Genomic DNA, 22,338 nt, shown 5'->3' with positions numbered 1-22,338 from the left:
TGACATTTGTCCCTAATTAAGTTGTAGCAATAAGATAATTTTCAAATAGGACCATAAGCCTTTTATTGTTGCCCAGGGAGGGCCGTGGCCACCAGCTCTGCGGTCACTTCCAGCGGGAGGGAGACCACTGCCCCGGGGGGCTGCCCGTGGCCCCCGAGCTGAGGATGGGGGGCGGGGGGCCGCGGGGGCTTCCCCTGGGGCACCCGTGGGTGCTGTGGGCGCTCCGTGGCGGCAGCACCCCCGTCCTGTCCCACTGAAAAACTGTGTCGGGGTCTCTGCCAGCTCCCCCCGCCCCGGTCTCCTGTAGTTTTGCTGCGGACCCCCGGGAGGGACAGGCCGGGCCGGAGCGGCCCACCGGCGCTCCCGGCCCCCCCGCGAAGCCGCGGACGGAGGCGGGCACCGGGGAGGCAGAGCCCCCAGGGCCCAGGGCTGCCCCCGGGCCGCCCCTAGGGCCGCCCCCAGCCCCTCGCTGCAGGCCCCGGGCCCAGGGGCTGGGCCCGCAGCCGGTGCCGAGCGTCCCCGCCACCGCCGCTCGGGGCCGCGCGGCTTCCCGGGCCCCGCTCCGGGGGCCAGGCCGAGGGTTTCCCTCAGGAAACCGGCGGCCCCTGCCGGCGCCCCGGGGGTCCCTGCCCGCCGCCCGGGGCGCCGCCCGCCGCCCTGCCCGCCCGCTGCCGGCCCCGCCCGGCGGGCTGTGGCGGCGGGTGCCCGGCGCGGCCGGCAGGCGGCGCTGCGGCCCGGGGCGGCGCGTGTGCGTGTGCGGCGGGAGCCCCGGGCCGCCTCTTCCCCTCGCGGCCCGGCGCGGCGGAGCGCAGCGCAGCGCACGGAGCGGGCAGGGGGGCGGGCGCTGCCGGCGCCGCCGCCGCCGCCGCCGAGCCCCACAGGCCGCCGCCGCAGCGCCTCTCGCGGATCGCGGCCGGCCGGCCCGGCAGCAGGCGGCGGCGGCTGGCAGCTCCGCGCCGCGGCCGCTCGCAGCCGCCTACCTGTGCGGCCGGGCCCCGAGCGCCTCAGCCCGGCTCCGACATGTCCGGCAAGATCGAGAAAGCAGGTGAGCGGGGCCGGGAGGCCGGGGGGAGCCCGGCGGGGCGGCCGCGCTCGCCGCCCGCCTCTCAGCGCCGCCCCGCCGCCACCGCGGCCCGCCGGGGCTGTGCCGGAGCTGCCGGCCGGGGCCTGGCGTGGCCCGGCGGGGCCGGGGGCGGCGGGCAGGGCCCCCGCGGCGGGCGGGAGGCGGCCCGGGCCGGCGCGGGGCTCCTGTCAGGCGGCGCGGCCGAAGGCGCGGCGGGGGGATGCTGTGCCCGGGGCTCCGCGCTGCCCGCGGCCGCTCCTGCGCTGCCCGGCCGCCGGCTGGCTCGGGCTTTTTGTCTCTTCCTCCGCTTTTTCCTCCTGCTCCAGCGGCTCCCCTCCCCTCCCTTTTTTTTTATTTTATTTTTATTTTTAATCTATTTGCCCGCACCCCAGCCGTTCTTCCCCTGTAGCGAAGCATCAGCAAAGCCGGGGCGCTGCAACGCTTTGGGGCCTACACGCATCGATGAATTACAACTTCTCCAACTTTCCTCTTCTGGCGTTTGGGCAGGACCGGGACAGATGAGGCCGCGGGCAAATGTCAGAGGGAACGTGCTCGGTTTTCCCTGCTCCTGCCAAGCTCTCCCCTCTGCCTGGGGTGCTCGCCTGGAGCCAGAGCCGGGGGAGCTGCTTTCACCAGGAATCGCTCGAGCACAGATCATATTGTCTCTCTGTGCTTCTGGAGTCGTGTCTGGTTCTCAGTTGTCACTTTAGATGCTTGAATTGCCCCTGTTTTGCCGTGTAGCGGGAGTAGGACGTTTAAGATTCAGTTAGTGCTTTGCAAATCAAGCAGTGAAGTTAGTTTAATTATGTTGCCTTTCATTAGCAGGGAAAAATCAACGCTGTTTTTGTGGTTTTCGTTGTAAGAAGCTAGGCAGTTCCCTACTGGGGAGCACAGGGTAGCACTCTGAGTCGGGATGCATTCAGGCTTTCCAGGACAGTGGCCACCGATTGAGGAAAGATTCCTGTTTCAAAGGAGTCAAGTTGGCAGCAGTGCTTTCTGGGTTTGATCATTCCATCCCGGTTTGTTCTGGCTTCTGTGCTGCGCTGTATACAGATCTGTTCTCCCGTGACATGGGTTCTGGAGCAGCCTCCAGGGAGAAGCAGACTGGCTGCCTGGCAGCCGGCTTTCAGTGCAGTATGTAGGCATGTTTCCAGCTCTTAGCGCTGAGTTACTGTCTAACAAGTGTGCATCGCATCATGGGACAAATGTTATTCCAGAAATATCATAGGTTAATCTGGTGCACGATCCCTTACACAGTATCGCAACATAACGCTTTGCTTTGAGATTCTGGCTATGTCTTTTCAATGCTTACTGGTGTATCGCTGCAACTGTTTGTCCGGGAAGCGGGTAACTGAGTAAGGAAGGTGCTAGCAGCATATACAGATGTGGGGCCAACTCTAAAATAATTGCCACTTGTTTATGCTAGAGGTGAATTTGGCTTGGGATTTTAGTAAATGCTGATAGTGCTGTAGACAGTAATTACAGATGTATAAATAAGTGATCACATTTTGTTTATTCGCGTGCAGTAAATAACCCTGTGAGAATAGTAAATATAACTCCACACCAGCGAAGCAGCGTGAAGAGTTCAAACGCGGGAAGATGACTCTGTAGACACACACAAACGCAGCGCGGTTCCATAAACAATAGAACAGAAAGGCCAAAAATACCATACAAAAAGCATACGCTGCGCAACCTAGAGACCCGGCCTTGCAACACACTGAACTCCCATTGAAGAACTCAAGACATCATGCAGGATACGTCCCCAGGTCAGTGCTGTATAACTGTACAGTTTTGAAGATGCAATGGGTGAAGCCTTGATGCAGAGGCATTCTTTCTAGTGGGCGTGTATCGTAGTGATGATTTGCTGAATGACAGAAACTGTAAATCTGGGAGACTGTCCTCTTTCAACTGCTTTTACCTTCGTTTCTTTAGGAAGGGTGTTTAAAAAAAATAAAATCTAGTCCAAATGTAAACTGGAGGAGAAGAGACGGGGGCAGGGAGGGAAGGAGGGCTAGAAGCCAGCTGTTCCAGTGCAGTACAGTCTTGATCACTTGTTTCTGAGTATTTGAACTTCTGATTGACACAGTGTGGTTAACAGCATCACCAAATAAACATAGTCTGTAATACCGCAATAATTCTGGGATAGTATTTGTCAAAATATATACGGTAGCAGAACAAAGGGTGCAGAGTCATGACAAATGCGGTGAGGTCTAAGGTCTGCGTATTTGTGTACATTTGAATTTGTTTTGTTCTAATGGGAACGGAAATACATGCAAACCCCATTATGCTGTAAATAAAATAGGGTATTGCCTGATGACAAGCCATCTTGACAGACCTTGGAATGAGCTTGGGCTTTGGTTTGAACTCTTAGGTCTGCCTAGTCAGGCTGCTGGGGAAAAAAAAAGTGTTACCTTATAGGGTGAGATCCCTAGAGATCTTGCATACATCTGCTCCCTGGGTCCTTAAATGAAACACCTTGTTGACACTTCATAAAAAACAATAATAAATGATTAGAGATAACAGCTACCATACTGTCAACCAAGGAAGAGCGGACAAGGCTCCCTCCGGAGCCTCTCAGTACTGTTGTTTAATCAACAGAAGGGTCACTGTAGAGCAATTCAGAGCACTGCTTTGGAGTGAAGAGGAGCCATCTGGTAAATAAAGAATAAGACGGTGTATTTTGTTTTCACTAGTATAAGACCCCCTGTTTTGTTCGCTCCAGCCAGAAGACTTCCAAATACTTTTTCAAAGCAGGACAGGCATAGACTTGAAGAGAAGGAATGACATCCAGTGTTGGTGTTTTTTTACTCTAGAACTGTGACTCTTTGTCTTCACTTTCAGAAAATTTTTGCTCTCATGCTAGTTAGTCTTACAGTTTTGATCTAAAATCCAAAATAAGGATGTCAAGAAAGAGTGGAGAAGGTCGCGGGTTCTGCCTGGGTTTCCTGTTACCATGGCAATATGTGAGTTCCTGTATTTATTTACCTGATGGATTAGGTGCTCCAGGGAATTGAACTATTCTGCATCGTTCAGGGACAATAAGGGAGCAGTTAGACACCATCAGGTCTAAAACAAAAGGTCTTCCATGAAGCAGGTCTGTTCAAGAATGCCCTTTATTAAAACCAAAGAACATATGGGTGCCATACTTTGAAGATTTATTCTACTTGATGTTTTCAATCTTAATCTTGTAATTTCTTGCAGCGTTTTCATATCCCTTGTAAGCTTGCTTTTTAAATAGCTGTCTGCTAAAGGTTGTTTGAGATAACTGTTTCAAGTGTTAGCTACCTGGAGTGCAGTCAGTTATCTCTATTCTGCTCAGGACTCAACTGAATATATTTATTCCATGCAGACTGAAAACGCTGTTGTCTTCACTTTTTACTCATAAACATTTGCCTGATAAACAAATTTACCTCTGAAGTCTCATCCTGTAGTATTGGTGGTATAAACATCTACAGGTAATCCCAGGAGAACTCTGTCCTTAAGGAAAATGGCAAAACAGAAGAAACAATTCAGGAGGCCAGATTATTCCCATTTTATCGGAATTAATGTTTGTCCAGTGTCCTCCATGCCAAGTTACGTGATTCTGAATTGTGCATCAGACACATGTTTTTCTATTAATGTGAAGTTTCCTGGGGATCTCATTTTTGGGGAGGATATATTTTGAACTGTCATCATCTCTTGGATCATTCTATGGAAATCATCCTGCATATTTTTTACACCTGTAGAGTTTTATGCAGTTTCCCTTTGTCTTAAGTTATGCTTAGGTGAGTTACTAGGGAGAACTCTTTCTCGGTTGAGATGTGTATTCACCACTGTACCGTGCTTTTCAGTGTGAGGGCTTTCAAATTAGAAGTTTTGCAGGTGACCAGTATAAGTGCTGCTCTACTGGAGGTTTTCAAACAAAGTAAAAACTGTCTCTGAAATGTCTTGTCCAGGGATCTGACAATTAAACTCTGTTCTAAAGACTCACCTCACAACCCTAAAGGCAATTCAGTTCCAATTCTTCTTTACTTGGGCTTTTAGCACCTACTGCATTCATTGCTGCATGCTACTGGGATAGTGACATTGCATGTATGTTCTATCGTAACTTGTTTAAAAAGCATCAACAATTCAGTCTGGTTTTGTGTAGAGGCAAAATACAGGCACAAGATGAGCATTATTTAGTTTCCTGCAAAGTGGCACAAAGAGCAGAATTTTGCATTTTTTTATAAGTCATTGTAGGCTTGACAGGTGTTCCGTTGTATAGCTTCAAGACCGGAGTGTTCAGAAATGTAGCCTGTGGGATAACTGCTGCAAGATTGAGATGGTCATAGCAGTTGTAAGAAGGAAGTGGACAAAGAGGGGAGAAAAAAAGACAGCTGAAGCCTACTGGAATGTGAAGCAGCTGGGTTGTGCCTTAGTCAGTGAAAAAGCAGAAACTGGAAACAATTGCTAAATTTATTTTCAGTGCAAGCAGTCGTTTTCCTTGAACCGCAATGACTAAATATATCTATTGGTGTGATTTTTATGTGGTGGTAACTCTTACTGGCTCTTGCTAACCTCCTGGCAAGCAGAGAGATGAGTGGAAGTTCGCTGTCAGTCAAATGTCCCTCATCTAGGTCTGTTGCCTCACTTGCAGAGAATATTTCCTGTTTTTAAGGGACTTGTAGGCTGTTAGCATGGCTTGTTGCAATATATTGCATGAGTGGAAGAAACCTGGGTATTTGTTTATAGGGAAGGGAATCAACCTGTAACTACTTTTTCATGTTTCCTTAGGGTTTTGTTCATCATTTTGCAAGTTTTGAATTGTAGTTGACACCTCAGCTGATATCTGAATAGTTCTATCTATAGATGCAGATAGATGCTGATGCAAATAATGTGGGTCTTTTAGGAAAAAAAAAATACATTAACACCTTATTTATTCCAAAGTTGAAAGCCTGTGGACAGAATTGGCAAAATGAACCTTGCTGTTGCCTTACGAATTCTTTTGAAAGGAGAGCATTTGATTCGGAAGCTTACAGCATTTTAATTGCAGGTGGAGCAACATGAAGTGTTAACTTTCTAGAATTCATTTTATAGAAACTAGAGAGATGTTACACCTTTCCTTGGCAGAGGCATTTGATGGCTGATCAGATTTGATTCAAGCACTCGGTCATTATGTGCGTTACAGGAGATGTCTAGGTAGTTCTCAGCTGAGCTACTGAGAGGTGGTAGCTGGGATTGTTTGTTGCCATAGCATCAAATTTGGAAGATCCTTGTACCCCAGCAAAGGTAAGACAATAGATAGCATCTCCTGTCTTCGTGCTAGGCTTGCTTCAGAAACTATGTAGTATATTGGAAACAACAAATGACATGTCAGACCTACAAGTAAGATGATTTAATAGCCGCCTTCCTCTCTCCTGCTCACCACACCTGTCATTTTGCATAGTTTGGATACGTGCAGAAGATATAACTTGTTCCATTTTCCATCCCAACATTTTTCTGCTGAAATTAGAGATCTGGAGTTTTGGGGTCTTCTGCCACTTTGCAGAGCTGTTGACCTCTGTGTCCTGTTGCTTAGCACTGAAATGAATCCTTCCAGCCTTTATTCTTCCTGTGGCGACTTTACCTTATCTGGACAAGAACCTGCGCGTGGAGAGGGATCCTTCAGCCTCTCAAATATGTGATTCAATTAATTAAAACTTATTGTGCTGTAAGTGTCTGAATATTTGGGAAATTCTTTGGTGTTACATCTGTCTTTTTTTCTTTATTAACACTAGGATTCAGCCATTGTCACGGAAGCGACATGGAAGGAGTATTAAAATCACCTAGCTGTTGCAAGAATATTGGCTTTGTTACTTGTCAATTTTGTCTAAATAACCAAAGCTTGGCTTTCATGGTGTTCAGCTGAGAAATGCTGTAGAACATAATGGGATGAGGGGATAGTAATGGAGTGTGTCATTTTCAGTGCTTTAGTAGAGATTAGAGGAGGAAAACTAGATTTATTCACCTTTGCAAGTTTGAATTTGCAGCCCCAGAACTGTGAGGTGTATGAAAAGGTGGCCAGAGAAGGAAAAAGGGACACAATTGGAGAAGCTGATGGAATGGTTGGGAAGACCAGAAAAGAAGTGAGAGGATGCCCAACCCACAGATGTTAGAAGAGGAGGCAATGGTGGGCTAAGTAGCGTGCAAGTAGAGCAGATAGGAAAAGGGCAGACTGATGACAAAAAGGGAAAGTAGGCAAGGGGGAGGCTCCCGGCAGCTTTCACGGAAGTCTGTTCCAAGGCAAAGAGAAATAAGATGAATTTCAGCCATCCGGAAAAGCTGCAGGAATCCTGCAGGTTGGGACGTGCTGCCAAAAGAATGTTCTGCAATTCTGCTATTCACGTTACTGCAGCCTGACAAATTTGCAGCTGTATTACCTGACCTGTAGCATCCCTCCTTAAAAATACATCTCCGATCTCTTCTTGTGGTGCGTGATGTTGATACTGATAGAGCAAACAATTTTATCTATGTGAAGGAGAAATGATGTCCCCACGTATTCTGTGAAGTAACCTGAGAAAGTCGATGGATGAGATTATTTTTATTTTGCATTTTTTTTTATTTTTATATATACTGTGTTTATTTGCATTTCATATTTCAGTTAAAGCTCTTCAGCTTTGAAACAGTCTTTTGATGTGAAATCCGTTTGCTGTTTTAGTTGCTACCATAGCTCACGTTCTGTGGAGTTTGTAAGATAATGTTTTCATGTTGAAAGCAAGGAAGAAGTGAATAGAAACAAGTTTAAGAATAAGATGGTCTGTATCAGAGCGTTCACTTAGTGTTGAGGGTGATAAGATATTGACAGTATTTGGGAGAATCGGTTCTCCTACACTTGCTTTCTATTTTACCATATTTAGGAGAGTAATCTAAAAGACTTGAGAATTGCCGAGAGCTATGTGGATTTTCTAAGCGTTGGCTAGCACTTTGGTTTCATGTTTCTTTCTTTTGGTTCCCCTTTTACGCCACTGAGAGGGTCGACTGAGCATGGATGGCACCCGGAGATTTCTTAATTATGGGGCTGAGGCTCTTTGAATTAAGCAAATGCATGATTTGCATTATATTACTTTACCTGGGTGATGATCTCTGCTGCTTTGTGTAGAGCTTTTCTGCTATCATGAAAATACTGTGCATTTCGTGATTCAAGTTAACATCTTGGTGTGGCCATGAGTGCCTCTAAAGAAATATTAATTCATTCTGCTGAGGGAGGAAGGTTAACGCTTGCTGGCACTCGCATGCTCTCATTCTTTCTCTCTGAAGGCTTCCTGTGGGGATGCCCTTTGTTGCGAACTTAACATATTCACTGAAGCAGTCCCATTTATATTCTAAACAAGATCTTTAATTTCGTCCCTCACATGTACAAAAATCTTGGGTTTTGAAAGAAAATAGATGAGAATTTTCTTTTTAGACTTCTGGAAAGAAAGGAAAAAAAATCAGTAGAGGTTAAAATCAAAGTTACCCATAGCTGGTAAAGCTGGACTAAGTGGGTGCAGCAGCTTGGTTGGTTGATTAAACCTTCATCAGATTTTACCAAGAGACTGACTATGTAGTTCTGCATCTGTTAAACTGTAGTTTGCGGGTAGTCTTTAATAATTAAAATGGGAGCAAAAGGAGTGTGTTCACAACGTACAGCATGACTTGTTCTATCCCCTGCCTTTTGATGTTTTTATTGTGCTTCCCAGTCTACCAATCTGGCCTATCCATACTGCCCAAGAGTGGTGAAGTAGCTTCAGGAATTAGTTCCATATTTAGAAAGTTTCCTTTACGAACCAAACATCATGTAATGAAGGGCACCCAGGGAAATCAATATTTTAGTTCTGGTTGTATAGTACATTCCAATCAATTCTAGATAGCAGTGCTCAGTGAATCTGTCTGACAGTGGGCTTCAGTTAGCAGGGCAATACTCTTTAAAACACGATTTTCCTTGGGTGATAGATTATCCTTTCATTTTGTGCTCTAGCTGTATTACCTTAAGTTTGTCAATTTGAGTGTTGGGAGATAAAGTGCGGATGGTTCCCATCCACGTTTTGCTTAACAGTTAAGTCTTGCATTTCATTGTTGGGAGTGATATATGCTGCAACTTTGATATACGAAGAAATTAAATATCCCTGTTTGGATATATTTTTTCCATAGTAATTTTTTTAAGTGTCTGTTTTCTGCTTTTCTAATTAGAAGAAGCTTTAAACTGAGTTATATCCAAGAATAATAGGTTTAAGGAGCTAGGGAGGTCTATCAATAGGTTTAGTAGAGCTCATCTATGAATTTACAGAGACTTACAGAAAATTTAGTGTATTGGCTCGCGCAGGAGGTGGTTTGTCTGTATAAGTATCCTTGCAAAGGTCACGTGAAATCATATGTTAAGTCTGATGCCAGATTTTTGATGGAGCATGGTAAGAGTGGTGCAGGGGTTGAGTTTACTCTTTTACTGCTTGGAATTGCTTTGCCAGAGCTACTATATGGGAGAAATTTGCAGTACCCAAAACCATTATGCATCTGAAAGTCACATGACTTTTTTTAAAAAAAAATCTTTTCTCTGTATGAGCAATATCTGGGAGAATGTACCTGACAGAAACTGAGGTGGCAAATTTCTCTTGTTTTCAGCTTAGTTTTTCTGTTTGCTCTGTGAATAGCTGTTCGCTTTTTGTCACTGGAAGTGGTGGCACTTCTGTCTCCTGCTCTGTCAGCCTGGTCTGTTGTAGTTTACAGAAGAAACATTTGTGAAAGCTGTAGAACCACCCTGTTAACATGTTTTAGTTAATATAGGGAATGATAAAGTACATTGTTTACAGTGAGCTGGCTCTCTCAAATATGGCCATTTTTGTGATGTTCAGCTGTACAGCATCCCTTTAAAGACCCACTGAGTCCTGATGCATAACTTGGTGTGCCTGCTCGGAACTAAGCTTGATTCTTATGTCAGTACCTCTCTTACTTAATCTGTAGCATCTTTTCATAAGGAAATAGTGATGGCTCATCCATCCTCTGCTAGAACTCTTGACCTATTGGCCAATTTCAGTCAACCTTTGGAGAGGAATCAATGCTAAAATGTGTTTAAATTTCTGCATGTTTTCTGGAGAAGACTGAGTAAAACAGAGGCACCAAAATAGCGCCTGCGTTACGGCAAAAGGGAAGATGGAGCTGTCCCATACTTTGTTTGGCAATCCAGTGTCAACTAGTACGTGTGTCATTTCAGAATTGCTAACACACATGGTGCTGCTTCTACAGAGGGGGTGCCAAGGGAGACGTGAGGAAGCTAGTTTTCTTCTGTTGGAAGCGGATTAGATAGTGTTTCACTAGTTTTACTGCTCATAGAAGATGACTTTTGAAATAAGACCTGGGTAATGTTTGCTGTTTGATGATTTAACTAAGGTTACGATCTTGTGCTTATTCAGTTGCATAGGCATTTTGTCTAAACTTGTCTCATTAGTTTATCCTGCACTGTAAAATTCACAGACGTGAGATAAATCTGACTGTATTTTGAAAAAATATGAGAAAAAAGTGCAGTGAGCTACACTAGTTTAACCTCAACTGGATTAATTGATGCAACAGCCTTCACGTATGGGCAGGATCTAAGAATGAACAGATATAAATCCTTTATTGCCTAGAAACTTCATTTCTTCACCAGCCCACTTGTGTTAGTTAAAAACTGATGGTGTCATTTAAGCTTTTGCCTCTCAATCTACCAAGGTAAGATAAATTCATAAAAGAGAGATTTATGGTGATTTGAGAATATCCTTGCCCAGAATTAGTCAATTTTGTGAAGCTGGGTCAAAATTGCACCTATACTGAAATAGATACAATTTTGCATATAGAAAATGTAATATATTCTTTATTTACATATAATTTTTGTTCTAATAATTTCTAGTCCCTCATGGATTCCAGCAGTTGTCAAACGGATTTAATACTGGTTATATTGGTTTGGAAATGCCCGTCTTTCAGCAGAGACAATAGGAAAAGCCTGTGGTGACTGACTAGCGTAGACCCTAACACCTAACGTTCACCCAGCTACGTTTGGGGGAGATGGGTCCCAGCCTCAGGCAGGTTTTTGTCCTGTTGGAAAGCTGTTCGAAGAGATTTTAGGTATTGCTTGAACTGTTGTTATGTGAAGCTGAATGCATTGATTTAGCAAACGGCTTGCTGCATCTGTGCTTGAGGCAGAGCTGCGGAAGACCTTTTTTTCACTGCCATCCTTGCTTTGGCATGGCTGTTCCTTGCAGCACTAAAGCAAATGTGCTGTTTGGCGGTGGTGTTCACCCCTCAGACCGCCTGACTCTCCAGCGACAAAACCAGGGTTAGAAGGCTCCTTGCCTCCAACAAAATCCCATCTCATGTCCAAGTCACTGCTGAGAACTAGTGAAAGAACCTTATGTACCACAAAGGGGATGCCTGCAAGAGCTCACTTAATATTAACCCCGTTGCTAGTGGCAGGTCTGTGAGCTGGCAGAATTTTTTATCTAATTTGCTGTTAGTTCCCAAAGAAGAAACAGACGCTAGACCTTTTAAAGTTGAATTTCTTTGCTTTCCCTTGTGCTGCACAGCCCAGGGAGACATGAGGTATTGCGTTCCATCAGCTGATGACTTGGCGTCAGGCTGAAAGGTAAAAACACTGATAAAAAAAGCTTTTCCTTTGCTGCTAGAACAAAGACTACTTGAATTGTGAACTGGTTGGCCTGGAACAGGGAATGCTGAGGAGCAAAATCCTTTGGAAAAAAGCAAGTATGTGTGTCTTCTGGGGACAGCTCAGAGGAGCCAATCGAGGGCAGTGAGGGGTGGGTTGCTCTTAAAAGCCAAAGTATCCTGGTAAAAACAGCAGAGCAAATAAACCCTTAAAAAGCATGCAAAGAGAGAATTTGCTTCTCGTGACTGACTGTATATTTCTAGGTAGTCTTTAAACAAAGATGGTTTTGCTTCTGTCTGTCTTGGGTGAAAGCACTTGTATAAATTCTTTAAATATGCATTGGCAGTTCTTACTCTTAGGTTTTACCCTGAATTACAGCCTTGTTCATTAGACCTCAAATCTGAGGTGTACATTTCACTGTAATACTTTTAGGGCTCCCTGGAGACATCAGGTATACCGCAAGTGATACACAGGAGAGCTCTGAGCTTCCATTTGGCTGGCAGCCTGGGGAGCGCCAAGGTTCAAGGGATCAAAACCATCGTTCAGACCAGACATTGGCACAACCAGCGTCGTTGCCTGGGGTTGCTGGAGTTGTTGTGGGTTTTTACTATATGCGTAAGGAAAAAATGCTTACCTGGCAGTTGACTGTAGTTATCTGTTTTCAGGTTTACCACCTGAATTTGTATTTTACATTTTTTGTTCCGGCTGAAGTTAACCTGACAGAGAAGGCAAAACAAAGGAAACATCTGAGGGATTGTTTGTGGCAGCTGGGCAAATGAGTTTGTCTATAAATCCTGAAAGTCTCTGGCAACAAGGTGTGTAAGACTGTTAGTAACAACAAAAATGGTGTTGAAAGGTTGTTGATCGCTTGCATCACTGTTTTGAAACTTCTGAAGTTGTAAGTATTTGGGGCTGGTATAAATAATAGCATCTAAGGTTACAGCTGTTGGTCATCCAGTCCGTTGGAGCTCCACTGGCAATATCCAAAAAAATATTCCCCCATCAAGTGAAAGCATAACTGGTTCTGAAATCATTCCCAGGGTGCATGTGCTGTTAACATGGCTGTTGATCAAGGTCCTGATCTGCGTCTGGCATCCAAAGTCGGTAACTCGTGCAAAACACCATTCTTGGCAATGTCACCAGTGCTGTGGCTTGTCCTGTGGGGAGAGTTAACAGGCTGTGGGTTTTGGTATTGCTATTATTTTCGTTCATTTTTATCATTTAATACTTCTCAGATGAGGTACTTCACATCTAAAAGCTTTGGCAACATGGTGTACTAAGTTTCAAATATTATAATGGAGAAAAAAAGCATGCTAAAAATACTAGTACTCAGTAGGATACATTTAACGAAATTGTTATTCAAAGCTCTTACATCCAGAAAAGTAACACTGGTTTGTGTTGGTGCTGCACACTACGATCTTAACCTTTGGGATGATAACAAAGCACAAAAACTGGCTCCTCCTGCAATCCTGTGCCCTTGAAGGAGTCATTTAGTTAAATTCCTTAATATTTTTGCAGCTGTGGTTGTGGTTTATTAACTGATGCTGCCTTGAAGAGGAGCCTGTGTCTGCAGCAGAGTTTTCATTACTCATCTGTCAATACTTGCAGAGTAAAACAAATGGGTCTGGGTAGAGAGGTTTCTGCTCTTCTGTGTAAATGGTTTCTTTTTCTCCATCTCTGCTACCTCTATCCTCTACCCAAGGAGAGGGTAGAGAATAGTTTTGATACAGTACATTGTTATACTGTATTGGATAGGAAGGCCTGCTTTGTCAGTCAGGATTATTTTAAGCTATGATGTTTAGATTTTATTAAATGGACTGGAGGGAATTAAAAACATCTCTCTTTCCCAAAACATTCTTACTTGTACAGCTGTAGACAGCCCTTTATCCTGAATCATACCAACAGAAGAATCTCCAGAATTTCTCTTTTGCAGGGGGTAAAATAGGATTTTTGACCAGTTCAACAATGTGCTTGTCAGGAGAAATCCAGGTGAGTTTGGTTTGGTTTGGTTTTTGGTTTTGCATAGGCCCTCAAAATTGAAAATTAGGTAAACGAAAATTATTATGTTGCTGTGTTTACTGATGCAAACTGCAAGTTTTGCAGTAATTGCCTTGGCTTCTGGGTGAATGCAGGAGGCATTCTGTGTCTGGATTTTGGGTTTTATTTGCATCATATTTGCAAGTGAAGGGCACACCTTACTCTGAAGCCCCTGCAGGACAGAGCTGTCTGCTCTGAGAGATGGAGATATAAATGAATTTCATGCTGGTACGTAGTATGGGCGAGTGAATGAACTGTTTTTATAGCAGATGAGCAGTCGTTATGAAATGCTTTGCTGGAACCGGGCAGGGCTGTAGCAAAAGGATCAGCTATAATAAGCAGGGGAGAAGGACTTGCAGAACCCAGGGTACTGACTCACTTAACCACACGCTTCTCTTGAGTTTCACGCTTGACTGTGACAAATATTGAACAGAATGTCAGCCAGGCTAGTGAGCAAGTGTGCTTAAGAGCCAAAAGTCAGTGCTGACCTCTTTCTGTGCACATGTATTTTGGGGGGAATACTGGAGTCCTTATCTCCTTTTCCTGTTGTGCATTCTGGTTTTGATTAGTTTTTATCCTACCCCAGAAAATCATGGTGGGGCAAAACCACATGGAGCAGTTCCCTCTGCAGGAAGAAGTAAAGAACTAAGGCCCAGCCCAGTGAAGGCGATTTATAACTTGAAGCCTTGCTTAGTGCCTCTGTTCCTTCGCTGGCAGAGTTGGCTGCTAAATTGGTGCCAGTTTCCTTAGCGTAGACCTGCCTGTTGTCATGGAGTTGCCATCAAATGTATTTTAAAGCCCGTGGGAGACTGTTCTGTATTACCGTGGCCTCCGGCAGGAGCAGAGGGAACCAGATCTCCACCAGACTGAGCTCTTGACTAGCTGCAACTGTGAGGACCTAGTTTGGAGATTAAAACTGATTAGTGGATAATTCCCCCAGAGTGAATAATCTCAGCCTGAAAAGATGAATTGCAGATGGTTTTGGATGAGAGAGACAGCAGGTTTAAAATGTCATTCTTCCAGTAACCTAAATCTGCTGACCTTACATGGCATTGCAGCGATCATTTCAGCTGAGTAAGAATGGGAGGAGAGGCTTGCTGGAGGTGTGTGGCCAGTGCTTCCTGCATTGGTCTGGCCCCCAAGCCCCCAGTGTTATATTTACCTGGTGGTTTGAAAGGGGTTTCACTCCGCAAGGTCAAGGAAAGCTTCCAAAATACAGAGAAGAGCCATTGTAAACTCCCGAAGTGAGGATTAGCATCTAATACGACTTTTTCAATTATTTTCAGCTTGGTTTACTTGTCTTTACCCGTCTTTCACCTTTGCAAAGGTAACAGTACATGTGTGTTTGCCTAGCTCTGCCTGGAAAGCTTGCAAAAAACAAGACTGAAACATAAAACCAAGTTAAGGACTGTATGAGCAAGCTATGTCAATAAAGACCATCATTTTGTGTAGCAGTGCAGCTTATCAAATTACTCCAGTGAGAGACTCCTTACAAATGCTTTTGTATTTTATCTGTTGACTCATCCATCTCAACACTTACAGTAACATTTCAGTACTGTCTTATAAAGCCTATGATTGAAACAAGGCTGTTCTTGGGCTGGTTAATCAACAGATGCAATTAATACAATGGTGTTTGTCCTGACAGCCTGTCCCACTGTGGTGGCATTGTAAGTGGCATTGCTACACGAGGGGTTCTCTGTGGTTGAGGACTCGCTGTACAGGCAGATCACTCAACATTTGAATTCAGCGTAAAGTCAACATGGAAAGAGTTTCAGACCTCTTCTCAGCTGGCAGTCTCACTGGTGCTACGAGCGATGTTAACAAAAGGGTAAATCATAATCCGCAGCACTTCTAATTTATTTAACAGTTTTAGAAAAGGCTGGGATTTTGCTCTGTTAGAGCGCACCAGAAGTGTAAAAGGAAGGCTCGGATGGATTTTCTTCTTGTGTGAGGCTAGGAAGGTGGTGAAGGAAATACAGTTTGGACTCAGATATTTATTCTTTTAGTAGAACAATGTCAGCCCCAGACCAGTGCTTCTTAGATGTGTTTTACCCTGGGAACCTGTACAAAACGTCTTCCCTTTCAGCTATTTCATTTTTAGCTGTATAGAGGGTGTAACCATTGTTTAAGGGAGTGTCGGTGGCATGTGGCCAGTTGATATCTAAACCCTATCATGAATTGTTTTAAAGAGAGTATGATTTTCTGTACTGAGATATATTGATGACTTTTTTCAAGGCAGGAAGTACATGCTGACTCCAGCAGTTGCCAGAGCAGCTGTTCATTATGAGTAAGCCATATGAAAAATCTTGTGAAAGCCTTAATATCAGTAGAAAGCAGCGCAAGCTTAAATGATTGGCACCAAAGTGTGGCTAAGCTGTATCAAGAACTGCTTTCATATTTTCAGTTGCTTAGAATTTTACATTGGAAAAACTTTCTGGTTCTTAAGGTATCAAAATCTGTAGGATAGTTTACAGAGAGGTATTTTAACTTCAGGCTAGTTAATATTTGTAAAGGCTTGTCTGGACACTCCCCAAACTCTTGCTCCAGGGTACAAATTTATTTGATTTATACCATGTTGAGTTGATGTAGCAGGTTCTGGCTCTGTAAGTAGGCATCTCAGCTGGCTCTGCGGCTTTTAGCATTTCCTAGCATTGTGCCACCAGTGTTGCTTAGACTGGGTTTCTACCAAGGCCCGTATTAGACAGAGCACACACTTGAAATGCCGTCAGCTCCCGGTCCTGAGGTCCCTAATCAGCGCGTTGGGACTTTTTGTTACAGTCTGTTTTTAATCACAGAGCTGACTTTTGTCAAGACTGATAAATATATTTCCATAGCTTTCCACCAAAAAATTTGCTTTGAATTAATGACATTTCAGTGAATTTCTGTAGTTAACAATTTCTGGAAAAAGAAATTATTATTTTGCTCCAAAACCCTCTGATCAGTGCCAGCTGCAGGCAGTGGAGGAGGTGCTGGGCTCCAGTGGGCTCTTCCTGAGTACAGGTGGCTCTAGCAGATCTGCTGACCTTTGGCTCACAAGAAAAAAAAAAAAAGGAGTATGCAAGAAGTGCTGTGCTCCGAATATGAACCTGGCTGGAAGCTGAGTATGCAGAGATAAGCTGCTGAAGGGGAAAACCCCCTCACCTATAGCTGACGTATGACACAAGTGAACCCACTGTGATAGTTTCCTAGCTCAGCTTCTGAGATACTTCCAACCCAGGTTCAGTTACCTCTTTTCCTTCTACGTTTGAACTCTGTATTTGGTGTTGTTGCTTGTTGTCTTTGATACCAGGATATGATTTCTTCTTTATCACCTCTCGCTGCCCTTTGTTTCTCTTAGTTTACCATTTTTTTCATGCATGCACTCATGTTGCTTGTAGTGCGTTCTGTCTAAGAGCCTGTGTCACAAGGTTCTGATTCAGCAGGGTTGTCCTGGAGATGTGTAAGGATGTGCCAGCAAATAGTGGTACGTATGTCACAGCAAAGGAACAAACATACACATCTTGCCCAAGCAGTAGAGCTTGGTTTGCTGCTGAATGTGGTCCTCAGGCCGTGGCTCATGAGGGTGGTAGCGATGGGGAACGTGGGACGTTCCAGCTTATTTTGAGAACAAGATTCAGTTTCCCTTGATGCTGTAATTTCATGAATCAAAAAGGAAAATGTGTCATACTTAGTCTTTATCTAGAGCTTTACATTTTTAGAGCTTTATGCAAGCATTTATGCTGTACTTTTGACTTCATGATGAGGGGTGATGGAAAGTGCCGTGAGAATACAGAGTACAGCTCCTGCCCTTGTTTCATTTACTGGTATGATTTAACTTGTTGGTTTGATCTTATGATGTCTGCTTTTCCATAAGCTTCTGTGGGCTTTTCAGTTTACCACCGGGGCTGTATAGCCAGTGAGCGGGTTGTTAGTTCGTGTTTGAGATTTCAGGAGGTAGTGGGAGCGGAAGACATAGTTTTGCATAGTGGTGGTGCCTCTCCATTTGTGAGAGGGTGCAGGTAATGTTGTGTGCACAGAGCATGCCACCTAGAGGAACAGAGCAGGCCGGCAAGGCTGTAGCCATGATTTGCTGGCAAAATTTAGGTAACTGTGCAAATGGCTATGTTGAGACCTTCTCCAGGCAGTGCCCTCTGTGGCCCTGCCTCTGGTACGTTCATCAAGTGAAGTGTGAGAAGGTCCATGCACTGGTAGCTTTCCATCAACTCTTCTCAACCAACATTTCTCAGCTTCTTACATGAGAGTACTGCTCATGCTTTAGCCTCCTGGTTGTGTTGATCCTAATCTTTCACAGAGGCTCAAGGATCTGAAACGAAGTTGTGGATCTCGCCTCCTGTTCTCTGGGAATTAGGATGAGGAATCTAGTACAAGGTGTGATTTGATGGACTAACAGTCTCCCAAGTCCTGTGCTTTTTCGGCTTGTATGTTGCAATTTCTTTTGTGGGAGACTAATAAATTTCCCAGAAGATTATCCTAATTTCCAGAGTCTTAAAGTCTGAGTTGTAATTAAACACTTAATTTGATGAGGGTTTTTAGATGTGTTGCTAGTCTACTGGCAGCTTGGGGAAACGCTTCCATCTTCAGCCCAGCTCCCCTTGTGTAGATTCAAGCTCAGAAAGCTGCTATATATTTAGAACCAGCAGAACTGCAGCCTGCCAGACAGGCCTCAGAAAACTGCTCCAAATCTATGCTTTCTGTGTAGATTAAAGCCAAATTTGAAAGAAGCCTGGCTTTTTTGAAAAAGCTGAAGTTAGGGTGATGGCAGTTTTTCATTAACAAATGGGCAGTGGGAAACTTTAATAATACGTTTATTACTTAGAGTTGCACTGAGTTCTCCCATAGCCACAAATAACAGTAATCAGTACATCCAGCAGGGAAGCAATTATTTTATTTCATGATCAATCGGAGACTTGTGATCATCCAGAGAGTCAGGGAGTTGTGTTGTCAGATAAGCACATGGCTTGACCACGTCTTTAGGACAGGAATTTATTTCTGATCCACATTAGTCTAATATGTGGTGGAATAAGTCATAACCATTGACTTGGGCTCGTAGGATTTAATACACAAATAATGACTGAGTAGAATTCTTCCGTGCTGTTTGAGGTTATGTGTTCTAGTTGCCTCTGATTAAGTTTGTATCATCTGCTGAAGTTTTTCTCTCTGCTATTTAAGTAAAACACCTTTTCTCCCCCCTCTCTCCTGTGCTTCAACTTTCATGCTTAAAACCTCAGGAACAATCTTGAAGACTTTATTACACCGTGCCTTTGAACTGACCCCCATGTATTTTCATCGAGACATTAGGATGGCCTTCCCATTTCCTTCTATTCTCAGTTTAAATGTTCCTGTTATGGGAATACTAAAAAAAACCCCTCAATTGCAATTAGTCATATTTTAAAAGAACCAGACTAAAGCCAGCAGGAAAAGCATCCTCTCAGTGTCAGTGTGCAAGGCCATGTGTTGGTGTGCCATTTCATCTCTTGCGTGCATTGACCACTCGTGTATTTGAGAGACCCGTTCCGTTCCGTGGCTCCCCCCATGTCTCTCTCCTTAACACGTGCCCCTTTTTGCTGATAACTTTCTGGCCTCCAGGCTACTGACAGCTGTTGTCCACTTGCTGCTAATTAAGAAAGCAGCATGAGTGATGGGAATGTGGATTGGAGAGATTGAACCCCCCTCTACTCGCAGCAAAGCGTTTCAACCTGATTAAAAAGAGTCTGACTGATGACTGATCGGCCTCTTTTTTCCTCCTCTGTCTGTTGAGCCTCTCCGTAGATAGCCTGTTTGCTATCAAAACTCGCATGTTAGGCGCTCTCTGTGCCTCCGTATTTTTTAGATCCTGTAACAATAAGCAATGTCAGAACAGATTTGCCATTGAAAAGATGGGCACGTGTGAAATTTAAGCTGCTATAAAGCCACATATTTAACATGCAAAGCGTTGTGTACATCTGTGCTCTTACTCAGAAATTCAAATGCAGGTCATATTTTTAAAATAAAAAGACATGTACTTTGTTGAAGATTTAGAACTAGCTATAAGAATCAAGATCATTATGAATTAATAGCACTGAAGTGGATAGACTGATGATTTCAAAGATTTTCCTTCTTTGTTTAAGGATTTTCCTTGTTTGGTTGGTTTCCTTGTTTTGATTTTCCTTGTTTTGCATCAGGTCCCAGTGGGTGGCGATTTATGTGCTACAGTTACAACGTGATTTTTATGATCCAGCAAGAGAATAGGTTTGAATCTGGAATTCCCTTTCTGGCCTGTGCTTCTGTGGAGGCAAAATGATAGGCTGAGGTTAAGATAATACAAGATTGTTGTTTTAATACGCAACCAGAAGACGTGAAGTCAAGGAAGAGTGATGGTAATTTGGTAAAAGAAGCCTCTTCCTGTAACGCTTGTGCTCTCTGGAGCTGTCTACCCCCAGGAATATTGCAACTCTCTGTATTTCAGATTAGACCTCCAAAATTCAATCTGAATTCTTATCTGCAGTAAGTGGGCTCTGTATAGCCCCTAGCATGCTTTGAAAGCAGTGTCGTTTGCTCTCATCTGGAATATCATTTCTCTTCTTCCTGTTGTGATTTTTCTCATACTTGACTGTTACCTTTTTACCTTGGAGATAATTGTTTCTTGATACAGTAATTCAGCACGGTCAGAGCTTCTCTTTAACAGCACTATGTATACACAGGCGTAAAATGTTTATTTACATTAAAAAATAATAATCACTGCCAGATTTGGCTCCTTAGGCGTGTGAAAATCCTTTTAAAATCCATGTCTACCACAGTATAATTGAACATGTCTAGGGTGAGGAGGACGTGCTTCTGACTGTATTTACCGGTGTTCACCTTGTATGCCCGTCGTTTTGCCACATGATCACTTTCTGAAAGGGGCTTTGGAGCATTTGACTTCAGCTTTTCAAATAAAGAAGTGGCTTATGTTTGTTTGAACAAGAGCTGCTCTGGCAGTCAGTGTTACCATATATTCACCTAAACACTTTCAATACTAAAATGGTAGGAAATGCAAAACACAGTGTGCTTATAATTAACTGAACTAGGCAGGCTCTTTGGGATGTGGGTGGTTCAGGGTGTGAAAGTGCTATAATGTCCTTGGGCAGCTTTCTGTTTTCACATGAAGAGAGCAGATGCTGACATGGTGCAAATAGAAAAGAAATCCTGTCACTAGACTGGCCCAGAGTCCCTGAGCTGTAGTCTGTAAATAAAGTGATTTATGGGTATTGTAGATGAAAATGATGTTTCTTTTTTCCCTCCAAGAAAAATATTATTTCCAAATAGATCATCTCATTATTGGCCTCTGGTTTGGCTAGTAATTTTATAAAATAAGCTTGGTAGAGTTAATGTTAGAAAATTAATGGGATGATTTCTCTACTAGTAAGAATTTATGGACACTCCAAATCTCCGTCTGTCTTGCTGTGGGAGGTAATTAAGAATATGAGGGAGTGGTTTCTTGGTTTGAAATGTTGAAAGCAACTGTAAGCATTCGTACTGTTACATCTGGAGAGCTTAATAGGGATGGTGAGCTGGGTCCTTTGCTGTGAACATTGGCTGTTTCTTTCACAGTAACCTGATTATTGCTTGGACAGCTTTGCCAAAACTGTTTACTGTCTGCTGCCTGTTGACTGGCAGTGTGTTTCAAGCCAATTACAGGAATATTACATGGCTTCAGGATCACAGTTAGTCCGTTTGTCCTTTAATGCCACTCACAGTGACATCAAGAATTGAGCTGCCATCATCCAGGTAGGTCCTCCACCCATACTGACATGGTCTTGTCTGTTCTGCATTAGCTTTTTATGTGACTGGTGGCAAGTATCACTTGCTCTGAATCCCCACCTCTTATCCATTTGTGCCATGAACTTCTGGCTGTGTAAAATGAAAAACCATCACACAGTCATTTCAGAGGCACTGAGATGGCAGTTTTGACATTAATGGGGCAAAAGAAACATTCTGCAAATTTGTATGTAAAAACTAGGTGCCCCTTTGGTGCTAGGTTAGGTTTTATTTAGACTATTGTCTAAATATAAGCCTAGAGCTTTGCTGCTAAGCCTCCAGTTGACTTCCCTTCCACTGGGTTTGTGAATGACAAAGTGTTTCAGTGGAGCTGGCACTTCTTTGTTGAGTTGTTTTGCAAATGCAGACCCGATTCTTAACAGTAGAGCACAAAACAGGAATTTCTGCTTTACAATGGGAAATGTTGGGTTTGTGTTGTTGGAGGAACAGGTTTAGTTCCTCTAATTTCCTGATTCCTTATTGTACCGCAGGAATATCCTTTAAATAAATAAAAATGACAAAATAAAATCACTCCTACCAACTGGGAAAGAAGAAATATACGCAAACAATTTTGAGAACAGGCTGCTGGATTGTAGGGAGCGTTCCTACAAGAAAAATCTCCTTGGAGGTTTGTCATCTACTCCTGTTTGTCAAAGATAGACTTTATCTTTTTATCATTGAGAAACAGCTTCCCATATATATGAGAATTCTCCCTAAATATCGCCCTTTACTGCCAATTTGGCTTCTAATTAGCTAAGTCCATTTCGAAAGTAGACAGTCTTATTCCAAAGTAAAACGGTGTGGGGAGTTAATAGGGAAGAACGTGCATGTTTCCAACCTTCACCTTGAT

At 43.8% G+C, this 22,338-nt stretch overlaps 1 protein-coding gene across 9 annotated transcripts in view; it reads left to right on the top strand.

Moving 5' to 3' along the window:
• The first annotated feature begins 471 nt into the window (after positions 1 to 471).
• Positions 472 to 22,338, top strand: part of RAPGEF1 (Rap guanine nucleotide exchange factor 1) — a 92,385-nt gene continuing 70,518 nt past the window's right edge. For 3 of the 9 annotated variants that reach the window (XM_055719811.1, XM_055719806.1, XM_055719809.1), the window contains exon 1: positions 771 to 1,045. In XM_055719811.1, the coding sequence (XP_055575786.1) occupies positions 1,021 to 1,045 (25 nt within the window). In that variant the 5' untranslated portion in view covers positions 771 to 1,020. Of the gene's footprint in view, positions 1,046 to 2,589; positions 2,830 to 22,338 lie in introns of all 9 variants that reach the window. The other 6 variants (XM_055719815.1, XM_055719813.1, XM_055719807.1 and 3 more) reach the window with 5 other exon arrangements.

Source organism: Falco cherrug, chromosome 9 (genome assembly GCF_023634085.1).
Source record: "Falco cherrug isolate bFalChe1 chromosome 9, bFalChe1.pri, whole genome shotgun sequence".
NCBI classification, from domain to species: Eukaryota; Metazoa; Chordata; class Aves; order Falconiformes; family Falconidae; genus Falco; species Falco cherrug.
Note: the sequence above shows the minus strand (reverse complement) of the source record. Positions and strands in the feature narration are given on the sequence as shown.